We start from the raw sequence: 16,166 nt of genomic DNA on the forward strand, positions 1-16,166 counted from the left end.
CCCCCGCCGCAAGACACAGCAGGCAGCCAGCCAGCGCTGCTCCCTCGACCTGCCGATGGGGGCTGGCCTTCCATTTCGATCCCCACGCGCATCACCAGGCCCCAGAGCCTGGTGAAGGCACACAAGCCCACACGCGGGTAATGGACAACATGGGCCTGGCGCCGAGATTCCCAGGACGGGAAGGGCTCGCACTGCCTGAATCCACACAGCCCAAGTTTGAGCATCAGCTGTAGCCAAAGAAAGGGACGTCCATTCTCCTCTGAGAGATGGTTCCAGACTGCTGGTAGAGGTTTTTAAATACAGATGTCTAGAACCATCAAAGACAGTGCAATTAGAAGGACGGGTAAGTGGAATCAGAAACCAGTCATGTGCAGGGCTTCCCTGGGGGTTTGGCGGTAAAGAATCCGCCTGCCAGTGCAGGAGACCGGGGTTCGATCTCTGGTCCGGGAAGGTCCCACACACATGCTGAGCAATTAGGTCCTAGGGCCACAACCACTGAGCCTGTGCTCTGGAGTCCAGGAGCCACACCTCCCGAGCCCAGACGCCTTGATCCTGCGCTCTGCAACCAGAGAAGCCAGCACAGTAAGAAGCCAGTGCCTCATGACCGGAGAGCAGCCCCACGCGCTGCGACTAGAGAAAAGCTCGTGCACAGCAACAAAGACCCAGCACAGCTGCAAATTTTAAAAACAGTTACTCTAGGGAGCTCCACGTGGGCCTGAGAGGATGAACTGGAGAACCCGTGCTTCGCAAACCTTGCAGATGTTTTGTGCTAAATTTATAAAAATTCCCATGTTAAAAAAAAAAGTCATGGCTTTTTGTGTGAAGACGAGTTGTCAAGTATTTTAATGTTTTCTTTGTGTGTGTGTGTGCCCTTCAAATTACTTCTGTTCACTAAATGTCAAACCTAATGTTTAATAATTATTTAGGCTCTGTTGTAAGGAAGAAGAAAATATTTTCCCTTTAACATTTCATTCTCCAAAAGCAACAATCACAGTCTCCCTGAGTCAGGCCAGTGTGAAAACACGAGAAACAGGCCTGAGAAGAAAACAAGTCAGAAGCTGTGACTGTGAGCTGTAATCTGGTTCTTGATTTCACACAGAGCGGCTGGCTTCTTGCTTCTCCCTACTATACGAGGTACCCTACGATCTCCACACTGGTAAACGCTTCACTTTTACAGCCGGTTTCAAGAGCCAGGCGGATATCTCATGATGAGGAAGATTCATGCTAAGGTTAAGTTTAGAAACCAACTCAATGACCTGGAAGTACTGTATCCAATTAGGAAGATTCCCAAAGTGACAACCAACGGGAGTCTTTAAAAGTCCCCCTTTCACTGCGTAAGTCACACATTTTTAAATAGCAGCGTGCCCTCCAGACGCACGGACAGAGGAAAACAAAAACCCTTCTAGTATTTTATTGTCACAGTCTTCAGAAAAGCCTTGCTGACTGGTGATCCGTGTCGAAGGTATCTGATGATTTTACCCATTTGGTAACAGCCACAGAAGACTGCGTTAGCAGGGCTGTTTCTAAGCGCACCTGTGACCACAGGCACCAAAGACCTTTGACACCAAATGCACCTTTGCACCAAAGACCTATGACACCCTGCGACTCACACTCGCGGTGTCGGAACAGGCAAGAAACGAGAGAAATTTTACAAGAGGCACATGGCGCTGTCTGGCAGGCAGGGCAGGAGGGAATCAAGGGTGAACGCCCAGAGTAAGTGTGATGACCTGGCTTCACCCCCTCAGCCAGCTCTCCATCGCCCTACTGCCCCCGGGTCTCTTTCTTTCAGGATTGGGCAGAGACAACGCAGGGCTGGCCAGGAAGACGCTCCCAGACCTGCTGCCTAAGAAGGTGAAAAGCAGTCAAACCCCAGCGAGGTTGGGAGCGCTCTCCACACAGAGGTGTGCATCCCACTGGGAGCGCGCTCCAAACTGAGGCGTGGATCCCACTGGGAAGGTGCTCCACAGAGGCATGCATCCCACTGGGAGCACTCTCCACAGACGTGTGCATCCCACTGGGAGCATTCTCCACAGAGGCGTGCATCCCACTGGGAGCGCGCTCCACAGAGGCGTGCATCCCACTGGGAGCACGCTCCACAGAGGTGTGCATCCCACTGGGAGTGTGCTCCACACTGAGGCGTGCATCCCACTGGGAGCCCGCTCCACACTGAGGCGTGCATCCCACTGGGAACACTCTCCACAGGTGTGCATCCCACTGGGAGCACTCACCACAGAAGCGTGCATCCCGCTAAGAGCACTCTCCACAGAGGTGTGCATCCCACTGGGAGCACTCTCCACAGAGGTGTGCATCCCACTGGGAGTGCGCTCCACACTGAGGCGTGCATCCCACTGGGAGCCCGCTCCACACTGAGGCGTGCATCCCACTGGGAACACTCTCCACAGGTGTGCATCCCACTGGGAGCACTCTGGGAGCGCGCTCCACAGAGGCCTGCATCCCACAGATTCCAGCCCCAACGCAGTATCTGTGAACAGAGAGTGGGAAAGGTAGGTGGGATCCAGGCTGGAAGAAACATCAGTGAGACCAACCACGAGGAAGCGGGCGAGGCCAGGGACTAGGACCGGCAGAGCTGGAGGCACCTCAGCCCTCACAGGGTCCCGACGCTCCATTTCAGCAGGAGGAAGTTGGGTGGGGCTGAAATGAACCATTTTCTGGCACTGTCTTTTTTACCTGTAGCCTGAAAACACACGGGATGCGCACGAGGGGAAAAGGCGGAAACCAGAGAGCCATCTTCTGAAGAGGCGGACTGGTCAGGCCGAGAAGGAAGGAACCAGGGCGGCTCCCCTCAACTAGATGCCTCGGGCCAGCAGAGGAGCGGAAGGAGGAAGCAGCTGTGAGTGGAGACCACGCCAGGTCACGAAGTGCGCCAGCCATGCCAGCTTCCTCCTGAGACACGGTTCCTAGAACCCGAGTCACGCAGAGAGGGCTGCGACCACACACCCCTTGCCTGAGCAACAGTGAACCCCCAGCTGGACACTCAGCCTCTGGGTTGCTTAATGCTGCCTGTTTAGGTGGTGGGATGGCCTGCAAACATGTCTGGGAGATCCTGCAGAGATGATGGAATTCCCTGTCCCTGCTGCTGAACACTCTCTAAAATCACTAGGCAGCTTGATGCAGAGATTGCCTCTGGAAGCCGAGGCTGTGAAACAGCAGAGTAGGGTAACTGAGCCCCCGGGGCGCCGGCCTCTGTCCGGGCCAAAGTGTGTGGCTAACACCATCCTGTCAGCAGCTTGGGGTCCGCAGCCATGCTGCACCTTGTCTCAAACCACCTCCCCATCCTATGCCTTGGGGATGGGTCAGGACACGCACGCCCCCCCCACATGCTCAGACAGGGCCGGGGCGGCGGCAGGGGACCCAGCCAGGCTCCCAACCCAGGACCACCACTGAACGCCTGCAGGCAAATCACTCAACCCACCCTGGGCCTCGGTCTCCTCCGGGCAAGATGGGGACAGCATGGCCCTCGTGGCCTGTCACCAAGACCAGCTCTGGACAGCTGCTCCGCCCTCCAGAGACAAGGCCTGCGATGCCCACGGCAGCAACACAGGGCAGACAGACAGGGACAGAGCCCTCTGGGGCGCGGTGACTGAGCAGGGAAAACAAGGTCCTGCCTGCCCCCACCTGCCCTGTCTCCCACTCCCCTCTCCCCCGCTCTGTGCCCACGCCTCCAAATCATAAACCAAGAGGACGCTTGGGCACTTGAAGGGAACTTCTGCCAGATGCCTACAGAGACTTGGCACAAGTCTGGAGAGGAAGTACCGGCCGCACGGTCCTCTCAGGGAGACTGTGGGCTTGCCGGGAAGAGAACAGAACGTCCGAGAGTCGGGGGGACCTGCTGGGCCCGGGGCGCCGGGGGAGGAGTGAGTGCGCAGGCAGCGCCGGCTCCTCAGACCCGACCAGCTGGCTGCTGAGAAGTCGGAAGAGGAGTGTTCACTTCTCAGAGACCCTGCAGATGACAGGTGGGCACAACCCCAACAGGGCGGCAAGAGAGACTGCCGTGGGGGGTGCCTTCTAAGAAACACTTTCCTCCTGAAGCCCCCCAGGGCCCCCGTCACCCGCAACGGCTCTGCCGCCCCCTCCCCATGTCCCCCTTCAGCCTACCCCAAACAGTGCATGGGAGATGCATACACTAAAAACCATCTGTTGCTTATTTGAAATCCAAGACTTAACTGGGGTCCTGTGTTTTATCTGGCAATCTTGTACCGTACAACTCTTTTGTTCTGTTTCAGGTCCGATCACTTTATATTTGGGTGGTCATCTCCAAAAGGTTAAGAATCTCACCCAAACTACCCTTAGTTCAAAGACATAAATCCTGTTTGAATCCTCAGTGACTCAGAATTAAGATGGAAGTTGCATGGTCACTTGACCATTAACTACATGGAGTCAAATTACTTAAAGTGTGTTTCTTATCTTAAACTTCTCTTTATAATATATGAAAACATTTGAAAAATACTCTGGGGCTATCTGTTTGACAACTTAAACCTGTTACTTAGAAGAATATATTCGCATGTTTCTCTGGAACAATCCACCTTAGTACAAGTAAAAAAATTTTTAAATTCTAAAACTAGTCTGACACTAATGATCATGATAACCAGGAGAAGGTGTCATTGCCTCATTGCACTGAAAAGTGGCTGCACAATCTGCAATATTTCCCTTTAGAATACACAGCAGTCAAAAGAACATCACAGCATGTTTGCAGTTTTAAAAGCTGCCTTGAGGATGGGATGCAAAATCTTCTGTCAAAGTCCCCGCTCCCTTAGGTGCCTCCTCCCAACCAAGGGATGAGATGGCCCAGGACCACCGCACCTGAAAACACCCCACCACCTCCCTTTTCCAGATGCCCTTGGGGGCCCAGACGACGGAGACAGGCCATTCTGGTTACAGACTCTTGGGCCATCAGGCAAGCCCCCCAACTCCTGGGACTGAAGAGGAGGACAAGCTGGGAATCGGGGTGGGGAGGAGGGCCGCCATGGCTCCCATTCCTCGCCGCCCGCTCTCTTACCAGTGTGCGTGAGCATGTGCCTCTGCAGGGAGCTGGCCCAGGGGAAGACCCGCGAGCAGTGCGGGCAATTGATCTTCTGCAGGCAGTTGGCGTATGAGTTGCGCTTCGCCCTCAGCAGCCTGTCCTCGGGTGGGCTGCCCTGCTCCTCGTCGCTGGGCCCGTTGTGGTCTGCGGGGGCTGCGGCCACCTCGTCCTGGGCGTCGTCCTCCGCGCTCTGCAGGAATGGGCTGAACTTGTTGGTGTCCGTGGTGGCCAGCATCTTCTCGATACTGGCGAACTCCCCGCTGGAGTCCAGGTCCACCCCGCCGCTGCTGCGCGCCCGGCTCCGCGCCCCCCTCTTCCGGCCCCTCTTCTTCGACAAGCCGGCTGGTCCCTGCTCGGTGGGCGAGGCTGCCTCTGGGCTGTTGGCGGAGGGGGGTGAGTCACTGGATTCTTTCAGGCTGGTGATGTCGGTGGTGGCTTTGGGGAGGGCACCCCCGATGCCATCTGAGGCCGCGGCAGTACCACTGGTTCCTCCCGGCCCCGGGTCGGCCACCTTGGTCTTCAGCAAGGTGGGGGCCGAGGACACAGATGAGATGATCTGGGCGATGGAGGCCAGTGGGGGCAACTCGTCTGTCACGGGGGGCTTTGGCAAGAGCAGGGGGGGCTTGGGGCGCAGCGGCCGCAGCAAGGCCGGGCTGCCGAGGGTTGAGCTGCCCAAGAGTGGAGAGCTGTTGACTAGGGCTGAGGAATAGAGGGGCACGGCGAGTTGAACGGGGCCCTGCAGGGGCAGCGCTGCGGCTTCCAGAGGGCTGGCCGCCGAGGATGCCGCGGCAGGGACCCCCGGCTTCTCCAGGGGCCCGCTGGCACCCAAGGTCGCTGGCAGCGTGGGGCAGGCTGGTGGGCCTGGGGAGGCCTGCTCGCTGCTCCCAGGTTCCTGCTCAGGCTTCTTGGCCTCCCCGGGAGCAGCCGAGTCCTTGTCTCCTCTCCGGAAGTTCTTGGGGATAGACAGGTCGATGGGCTCCATGGAGCAATCATAGGGAGCGGAGGGGCTCAGGAAGGCAGCTGCGTTCTCCTGCTTCACTTGGATCAGGGCCAGGCCCTTCTGGGAGAAGTCCAGGGGCTCGTTGAAGTCAGTGGCGAGGTTATTGGCGGGCTCCACTTTGACGGCAACGTGCGCGGGCAGAGGCTGGGCGGGGCCCGCGGGAAGAAAGCCGTTCTGGGGCTCCAAGAAGGCGGCCAGGGGCTTGCGCTCGCCCTCGTCGGTGCGGCCCGGGGCCTCGGCGGGGGTGTTGGCGGGGCCCAGGCCGTCGGCCGCCAGGACGTAGCTCTCGATGTCGCGCTCGGGCACGTGCAGGTGCTGCTTGAGCACGTGGTGGATGCAGTTGCGCTTGGCCGAGAAGGCAGCGCTGCACTCCTTGCACTCGAAGGGCTTGCGGGGCTTGGGGCAGCCGCCCAGGCCGCGGCCGCAGTGCGCGCGCATGTGGACGCGGAGCGCACGGTAGTGCTTCAGGTCCTCGCCACACAGCCGGCACACGGTGTCGGGGGAGCACAAAGTGTCCACCAGCTCGGGCGTGCTGCTCGTCACGTACTCGATGTTCTTCTCGATGTCCTTCCGTGTGGCCTTGAGGTGCTTCTTGCGCAGGTGCCGCTCGCAGTTGGCCTTGACCGTGAAGGGGTAGTGGCATATCTTGCAGATGTAGGGCCGCTCGCCACTGTGCGTGCGCAGGTGGCGGATAAGCGCGGCCTTGTCGGCGGCAATGTAGTCGCAGATGTTGCACTGGTAGGGCGAGATGCCCAGGTGGGAGCGCACGTGCGCGCGCAGCACGCCCGAGAAGGCGAACACCTGGCTGCAGAAGCGGCAGGGGTAGAGCACCTTGCGCACGGCCGGCGCCTTCTTGCCGCCGGGGCCCGCCACGATGGCCTTGAGGTCCCCCTCCGCGATCTCCTGCTTGATCTTGGCCTCCACGCTCAGCGGCAGCAGCGCCTCCAGGAGGCTGTCCTGCTCCAGCTGCGTCTTCACCTCGGCCTGGCCAGGCAGCTCGAGGCGCGGCGGCTGCAGGAAGAGCTGCGCCCCCGACTTGGGCGGCAGCAGGTGGGCGCCAGGGGCCACCTCCGCCGTGCCCTTGAGGAGCTTCAGCGGCGGCGGGGGCAGGCTAGGGCTGACGCAGCCGGGGGAGGCCTGCTGGGTGTTGACCAGGGGCGGGGGTGTGGAGGTGGCCACCACCGTGCGCGGCGCGGCCAGGGGCTTTGGCTTCAGAGGGGGCATGTGCTTGAAGACGGCCTGCAGTGGCGCGGCGGGCGCCTTGGCCAGCGGCGGGAGGCCGACCTGGGGCGGCGCGGCTGCAGCCATCTTCAGGATCTGCTGGATGTCCGCTAGCTCGATGGCCGGCTCCCCGGAGATGGGCTTCACCACGATGCTGCTGTCGGGCTGGATGATGAAGCCCTTCTGGAAGGGCTGCAGGGCCAGGTGCTTCACGCTGTCCGAGGCGGCCGGGAGGACGGCAAGCGCCCCGCCCAGGGCAGCGGCGTCGAAGGGGGCCAGGCTGAGCAGGCCGGCACAGCCGGGCTCCTGAGGTAGCTGGCACCGCAGTGCCTGGAGCTGGATCGCCTGGTTGTCGTCTGGCGGCGGCTCCTCCGCCGGCGCAGGCCGCACGTCCTCCGCGTGCTGCAGGCCCAGCACCGCCAGAAAGACCTTCTGGTCCAGGTCGTCGCCCGGCGGGGCCCTGGCCTGCAGCCGGTCCGGGCTCTGGTTGGCAGCCACGTGCGTCTGCTTGTGTAGGGTGAGCGAGGAGAGCATGGGGAAGGCCTTGTCGCACGTGTCGCAGACGAAGCGGTGCTGCTCACTGATGCACCTGCGCAGGTTCGTTTCACACCAGGCCTGCGGGGAAGCCGGCAGAGAGGAGTCAGCAACTGCTCCCGGCTGCACTGCAGGCCTGGCCAGGCCCTTATCCCAGCCCGAGGGGAGCCCACCCTCCCCTGCCCGCAAACACCCCTCGGCCTGAGAAAGGAGCACCAGCTACAAAGCACCTTAGGAACCCCAGCTGCCCAATGAGGGAGGCAGTCTCCAGGGCCTCTGGGCAGAGTGGCAGGAAAGTGCCATGAAGTACCACCACCACAGAGGCTGGGTTCTCTCTTTAAAAACGTGGTCCCTACAAACCTAAATGATGGTAACTCCCTGCCATCAGTGGAGACTGGGCTTCCTCTGACTGTGGGCGACAGGCACCGCCTGAGAAGGGCCTCCAGGGAGAATGAGGGGGTGGCGGCTGGGGCTACAAGAGCGCATAGACGTGGGTACACACGCGGATATATGCATGCGTATACATGTGGGTGTGTGCACACAGACGCATGCACATGAGTGTATACATACAGGATAAGACACTGAGCCTGGGGCTTCTGAAGAATTTCACTGTTGGTATCTTTTACCTCGATTTTTGAAAATTTCAAAGAATGACCGCCAAAGTAGCTTTGGCAGGTATTTTATAAGCAGAGAAGGAATGCAGCTCAGGTTAACAATGACCCAGAACGTTTGAACAGAAACTACAATGCCAGAGATATTTAGCCGTGATATGCATGTTAAAGAACCACTATTAACAATACAGATTCAATTCAGCTAGGGTTGTGAGGGGCAGACCGAGCCCAAAGGGCAGCGTCTTAAGGAGAGCCTGCCTCGGGTGGGGAAGCTGGGTCCCGCCTTGGCCAATGGCGTACCTGAGAGATGCGGGGAAACTTCCGACAGGAGAAGTCGGTGAAGCCCAAGTCATGGAAGCCGGCGGGGATGGCGGGGTTGTTCTGGATAAAAGGCCGTCCCAGCGCGTCCCTGGGGAGCTGCCTGTGGACCAGTGCATTGTGGCGCAGCAGGCCGCGGTGTGTGCGAAAGGTGACGCAGCAGACGTCGCACCTGCCAGGAGAGAGCACAGGCGATGAGGCGGCGGCCGCGGCCGTGGCGCTGCCCGTCCGGCAGCTGCGTGGGGTTCCCTCCTGCTTCATTTCAAGCGAGCAAAATAAAGAGGCTGTGATGTCAAGAAGCCAACCAGCTCCTGCTGAGCGACACCAAACTCCTTAAATAAAAAAAAAAAAAAAAAAAGGAGGTCCTCCCGGCCCCAGGCACTCCATCTGTGTAGACGGCACAGGTGTGAACAGGGCTGGCAACCTGAGGCCACCTGCTCTAACCTGCATTTACATTATGTGGAGCAAACACATCCCACCCCCAGCTCCGTGGATTCTGATGATCAGAAATGTTCGGATGCCAGAAAACGCAGATCTCCACAGCAGCTGGAGCAGTCACAGCAGGATCCCTGATGTGTGACTGGGGGAACGGTGATCGAGCCCTCCAGCCAACTGGAGTGGGTGACGGTGGCCGTGCAGTCCCGCTGCGATGCCCCTGGCCTCTGAGTAGTAACTATAGCTCCCAAGGGCACCCACAGAGGCAGCACGCCACCTGACCTTCATCCTCCAGAGGGAAACACGGACGCGCGACAACAGCCGGCCACGCGGTGGAGGCCACGCAGCCCGGAAGCAGCAAAGCCGAGACACCAGCCCTGTTCACGTGCCCACCCTCCCCTGCCACCAAACTGGCTCCCTGCCCTAGAAGGCTCTTACAAACGCAGTCCACCAGAAGAGGAATGTCGTGCTCCACCTCAGAGACGATCGCATACACCTGACCTGGCCTGGGCCACATAGATGCATCACAAATACCACTTCATAATGTAATGGTATCTCCGTTTCCGCCACGTTTCAGATCAGGCTCCTAGGTCTTCACTGAGCCCAACCACCATGAGGACATCACCCATACCCTCCGAACCTGCACTGCATACAGACGCCATGAGAGCCTTATTTAAATGGAACTGAAACATCCCCAGTCACAGGGGTCCGTCTCACAGGCCCAGCCACGTCAGGCAGTGTAGACCTGGGGTGCTCCCAGGATCACAGGCGGTCCCCCTGGACAGCACCTCTTTCCAACCACATTCACATCCGCACGTGCTCCCACAGAAATCCCAGGCAGGTCTTTTCCCTGCCTTTCGAGAAGGAACCTGGGGCGCAGAGGGGCACAGCAACCTGCCCGAGCTGACACTGCACACACCTGAGGGGAAACTCTTTTGGCTTTGAAATTCTCTGCAAACCAAAGATGACACCTCACTTGTGAGGCGGCTGAGCTTCACAGGTGGCACCAAGGCAGCACCAAGTCTGTGCAGCTCCACTCCTGTGTCGGGCCGTGATGGCCCAGCCATCGTGGTCCCGTGTCTCTACCCCCCCACCCTCTTGACACGCCTACCCTCTCACTGTTGAAATTCAGTGTTATCATTCTGTTAAATTTAGCACAGTGGGTGCCTGTGAGCCACTTGGAACACAACCCCCTCTTGAGGGGCTGCTGCTTAAGCTCACCAACGGTGATAAAGGCTTAGGGGCAGTGATGGCTGCAGGGAGCCCAATGCCTTTAGGTGTGGAAAGATCTCGCAGCTGTGGCCTGCACAGCGCAGCTTCCGTGTCCCCGGACCCTGCTTCCTGCCACTGTTCAGATTCTCCCGCCCCACTGCCCCCCTCCCCCGACCCCACATCGTCAACTTTCCTCTCTGTCCTGTCTAGGCCCGGAGCAGGTGAAGGTACCGCCTGGAAGCTGGTCTGTGCCTTCTCTGGTAGGTGAGGTGAGAGGTAAGGAAGACAGGGAGCTGTCTGCGGCGGGCCCTTGGGCATCTCACCTGAGGTCTACGATGGCTCCCTCCTCCTAGTTAACCATTACCACTAACGACATATATTTTGTGTAGAATATTTGCAGAGTATTTACAATTAATCTTTACCAGCACCAGGACCTCGCAACATCTAAGCTCACAGCCTGCTAGCAACCCAGGGAGTGTGTGATGGCCCCATCACACTGGAAGTCGAGGCCCTGGCCCCACTCAGCGATGGAAGACAGCAGGGCGCGCTCCATCTGCTGGAGGCAGGCTCCTCGAGCAAAGTCAGGTAAAGGGGGTGGGGTGGGAACTTCATTTAAAAAAAGTCACGCACATTATTTTACTCAACCCATTCAGTGGACCCTTATTATTTGCAGATTCCGTGTTTGTGAATTTGCCTCCTTGCTAAAATCTGCAAACCCACATTTTTTGTGGCATGTTCTGGGACAGGGTGGGAGGAGTCAGCCGCTCGACACACATGTTCCCCGCTGGGCTTGGTCAAGGAGATGCTCAGCTCTGACTGGAAGCGAGTGTCCTTCTCGTCATCTGTTTCCCGCCACTTCTCTAGCGCTTCAGGGCCTCTTGTTGATGATTCTGTTTAAAATGGTCACCAAGAGCAGAGCTGAGCGCCGCTCAGTGTCCCCAACAGCTAGAAGCCCGTGACGGGCTTTGTGGAGAAAAATACGTGTGTGAGATGAGCTACAGTGCCATCAGCTGTTTGAGTTCAGTGGTCATGTGTCAATGGTATATATTAAACAGAAATACACTTAATAAAACAAGTTTATGTACTGATTACTACATGAAAATGTGAGCAGAGGCTTGCAGGAAACAAACCCCACGTTTCCTCCAGGAACAATGGTCCAGTGTCTGCTAACTCTGCGTTCCTGGAACCCTTATAGAACGTACCTACTGTGGAACGAGAGCCCACGGCTTGTTCCCTCACCCATCTTTTCTGGGGGCCAAGGTCTAGTTCCACCGAGTGAAAACCGATGTCCTTCTCACGGTGTGAGGTGCTGTGATACGACATCTCTGCTTTCTGGCTTTAGACGATTTAAGGTAGAGCAAGAACTGAGGTTTCTGCAAACCAAACCCAACCAGCACCTAGGTTCTCATGATCAATCCTCTCGCCTGTTCACACAGGTCTCGTTCACCCTACATTTGACAGAAAAACAAATAACTACAAAACCTACCCAATCTGAATTATCTGCAAGTCTGCCCAAGTTCGTTTTCATAGAGACTATTAAAAAAAAATTCACTGGCTTATACAGCAAATAATTACAAGCATTACTGACATAAACAGGTTGGGGAGAGAGAATCCTCTCAGCAGCCGGCACGTCAACCGCAGGTGAGCAGGTGGGCGTGGGCAGAGGGCTGCATTCTTGGACTTTCAACCTTAGAGTTGAAAGGTTTTTAAGCACATGTCGCAAATAGGCTTGCTGTCTGAGAAATGTGTGTGTTATGTATATTTTTGTATTTATATATACACATGTATTTGCATGCATGTGTACCAGGCATATTCAGTTCAGTTCAGTTGCTCAGTTGTGTCCGACTCTTTGTCCAACCCTGTGGACTGCAGCACGCTAGGCTTCCCTGTCCATCACCAACTCCTGGAGTTTACTCAAAGTCATGACCATTGAGTCGGTGATGCCATCCCACCATTTCATCCTCTGTTGGCCCCTTCTCCTGCCCTCAATCTTTCCCAGCATCAGGGTCTTTTCCAATGAGTCAGTTCTTCGCATCATGTGGCCAAAGTATTGGAGTTTCAGCTTGAGCATCAGTCCTTCCAATGAACGTTCAGGACTGATTTCCTTTAGGATGGACTGGTTGGATCTCCTTGCAGTCCAAGGGACTCTCAAGAGTCTTTTCCAACACCACAGTTCAAAACTATCAATTCTTCAGCACTCAACTTTCATTATAGTCCGACTCTCACATCTATACATGACCACTGGAAAAACCAAAGCTTTGGCTAGACGGACCTTTGTTGGCAAAGTAATGTCTCTGCTTTTTAATATGCTGTCTAGGATGGCCATAGCTTTTCTTCCAAGGAATATATTAAAATATAAAAATAGAAAGTTTTAGAGGATGAGCAAAAAAAAAAAAAAAAAAAAAAATCCTGTTACTTTGCTCTTGTGCCCCAGAGATCTTTTTGGGCACCCTCCTCTTTTGAGCCCACAGCCTCAGTGTGGGCTGCTCTGGCATTCCGTGTGGGGCACCACACACGGGTCACACGGGATGAGGGTGCCTCGGAAGGTGGTGATGTGGACTTACTGCCCGCTCCCACACCCGTGAATTTATCTAGGCGTATCTATTTCCTCCTCCATTCTCTTGTTGACCTTCAATCCCCTCCCGTTTCTGGCAGGTGGGACCAAGTCCCACCCATGGTGAGTGCTCAGCACACACGTGGCAGAAGCGCTCGGTGCCAGCCATAGGCCGCATCCTCGAGGGCGGGTGCGGAGCGGTGGGGCCTGGGCATGGGACCCAGACGCTGGGAGCCGGGAGTCAGAGTGGGTGGCCTTGGACAGCTTGTTTCATCTGTATTCCAGCTGCCTGCTGTGAAAAACTTCCCAGACGTGGCTGAGATAAGACTCCCTCAGGACCTTGTGCAAACCAGGCTCCCAGGGCCACGGCAGATGGGCTGGCATCAGAGGAACTAGGGGAGGGACCCAGGAATCTGCAGGTGAGCAAGCACACCAGGTGCCTCTTATGTCAGACAAGCTGGGAAAATAAATGACAGTGAGAAGTAAGCAAGAGGTCTGGAATATCTAGACAACTGTGGCTGCAGGCTGGGAGAGCTCTCTCCCTTGCTGCAGAGCCCTGTTCTCTCCCATCCGTATGTGGGCACCTTCAGAGTTACTCTGTTAACAAAGGTAACACTATGCTTGGAGAACTGCAAGGTACTAGACCAAACCTCTCCATTACTTTACCATGCTAGGAACAAAAAAACCATAACCCATTTCCTGGGAACTATCAGCAAACACAAAAATGCAGAAAACGTGGCATTTCAGTTTCAAAGGGATGCCCTGTCCTGTGCACTCGAGAACTTCACAGAACAGCAGAGGGTCTCCCCTGACGCTGGGCCACCTGGGGACGCCCTGGGAGGAATGCGTGCCCTTTCCAGTCCCTGCCCCGTGCCCTCTGCCTCCTTCCTCAGCAGCCCTCCGCCATACTTCACTCTGGAGCCACAGCCCCAACTCAGAGCCTCCTCATGACATGAAACGAGCCCTCCATCCACCACATCACACCTCTGTTTCCACAGGATTTCAACCAAGGTGCTCCTGTTTCACTTCTGATACGATACAGCCTGTCATCTCACAAACAAACTTTTCGAAAAGTGGCAGAGGAAAAAAAGCAAAATACCCTGCTTTGAAATCTGAAGCACCTCCAAAGGCTGGCTGAACGGAGGAAAGAACCCTCCGGGGGAAAGCGCCGCCTCCTGTCACACTTGGACCTGTCTGTGGACAGACTTTAATGAAACCACAGCAGAGGAACGTCGCCCAGAGATGGTTAGGCTGCCTTTGTCAGCCAGACACTCGGTTCCTCTGGAGGTCCAGTGGGGGTCACTGCAAACCTCCGGGCGGCGCTGCTGGCTGCAGACACAGGCCTGGGGCTGGCTGCTAACCTCACTCGGGCCTGGCGCCCTCATGAGGGCCACAGCCTCTGGTCGGGTGGTCCCCAGCACTCTCCCCTCACCCCCCGGTTTGCGGGGGGCGGGGGATCTTGCAACCCTGCCAGGAACTCGTGAACAGCACGCTGTAAAATATTTAGGTGAAGTGGAATTGTGCTTGGAGACACAGCAGAGGGAGTGCTGCAGGACAATTTCATTTTGCAAGTGATCTGACGACACGCCAGAGGGAGACCGCACAGATCCGAGAGGCTGCGTGTGGATTTTCTGGCACTGGAGATGGCCCAAAGTTGGAAACTGAGGGTGACTTTTCCAAGTGGAAACTCACTTCGCTGTCAGTAAGATAAATGCATTTAATGGGGGGAAGTTTATCTAGCTGTAGGGCTTCAAGAAGGTAATAAAATTCCATCCACTCTTCAGAGAACACACCTTTCTTGTTTTCAAGCCACACACTGAAATAGACTGCCATAAAGACGACAAATTTAAGTAAAGGTGAGATTACTTAACGAAACTCAGGGATGAAAACTAATATGGACATCCTGCCTGCCCTTGCCTTACGGAAGAACGATCACCTACATGTGATTGCCAAATCCTTCTGCTCACAGGAGTGGTGTTTCTGTGCCCCCTGCAGCTCACCAGGGCCCGCTATACCCAGAACACTTGAATTCCAGCACATGCTGGCCAGTGCTTCGACGAGAAAGGAAGCCCGTTTGGTCCAGAATGCTGGGAGGGCACCCCACTCCTCCAACTGTGGGCTCCTTCCTCCCACGAGGATGCTCTTTTCGGGGGCAGGGGCAGCAGTTTACTGGGGTGGGGGTGGGGGGCTCAGGTTTGGGGGCCTGCAGAGCTGGAGCTTCTGGAAGCGGAGGGGGAGGCCGCTGTCTGAGGCTTGTCTGTTCCACCCACCATGGCAGCACCTGCAGCGTCACGGAGGGGTGTGGGGAGGGGTGAGGTGGAGACAGGAGGGGCTGGGCTGGGGGTCCCAGGGGAGAGAAATGCCTCCGGGGCAGCTCGCAGCAGAGGGAGCCAAGTTTCCATCGTGGCCCTCGGGATTCAAAGGAACAGATGGCAGGACTGGGGGCTGCCAGCGCTGGGCCGGAGAGAGGCAGCGCCCAGGCGCCCGCAAGACGGGCCCACCCTGTCCCTTCTTGTCCAGAGACCACAGAAACTCACGGTCCCTCGGCACTGGGGCTGTGCCCCAAGACTGCCGGCGCTGCAAAGAGTGCACCGTAGACGTGGTCAGAGAAGGCTGACCCCCACGGGAGCGGCAAGCCACACTGATCCTGAGTTCCCTTGCTGGTCCCAGCTCAGCTTTGGCCCCCGAAGCAGGCGGACAGGACAGTGAGGCTGGGGCGGGGCCGCAGCTCCAGGAGGTCGGGGAGTGCTCGCCCAGAGGCTGGGATCAATTCGTTCAGTTCTCACAGGACTCCGATGCAAATGAGTGACGTTCAGGCCCAGATCCACGACTAGTCTCAACAAAGCAAGAGTCAGGATCTTAAAGACACGGGGTAGAAGACTGACACGTACCACCGTGCAGCCAATGGGGCAGAACACCGCGGAGGCCGTTCTTTACAACACGTGCCCTTCCTTCCTCCTTGGTTATTTTTCAGACGAAAACTGCAGAGTCCTGGGCTGGTGTGGGCTCTGTGCAGGGCGAGGGGGACAGGAAGGAGCTGGCCTCAGAGTAGGGCTGACAGGGAATCGGTAGGACTGAGTCACAATAAACGCTTCAGCCATGAAGCAGGGAACCGGCAGCCACTGTTGGCGCAGGTTTCCCGAGTAACCTTCCTGAAGGATCCACAGTGGGAGGGGAGCTCACACGCTCACAGAAGACAGAGTCAAGTCAAGATAAATGTGGAGGCAAGATCGCCAGCAG

At 56.9% G+C, this 16,166-nt stretch overlaps 1 protein-coding gene across 9 annotated transcripts in view; it reads right to left on the reverse strand.

The window, feature by feature from the left end:
* RREB1 (ras responsive element binding protein 1) overlaps positions 1-16,166 on the reverse strand; it is a 168,425-nt gene that overhangs the window by 11,101 nt on the left and 141,158 nt on the right. For all 9 annotated transcript variants that reach the window (XM_086370365.1, XM_086370367.1, XM_086370363.1 and 6 more), the window contains 2 exons: positions 8,708-8,897; positions 5,018-7,877 (listed from right to left, as the gene is read on the reverse strand). In XM_086370365.1, the coding sequence (XP_086226491.1) occupies positions 5,018-7,877; positions 8,708-8,897 (3,050 nt within the window). The remainder of the gene's footprint in view (positions 1-5,017; positions 7,878-8,707; positions 8,898-16,166) is intronic.

This window comes from Bos grunniens, chromosome 23, assembly GCF_055505025.1.
Source record: "Bos grunniens cultivar Pamir isolate PY7600 chromosome 23, Bosgru_T2T1.0, whole genome shotgun sequence".
Taxonomy (NCBI): Eukaryota; Metazoa; Chordata; class Mammalia; order Artiodactyla; family Bovidae; genus Bos; species Bos grunniens.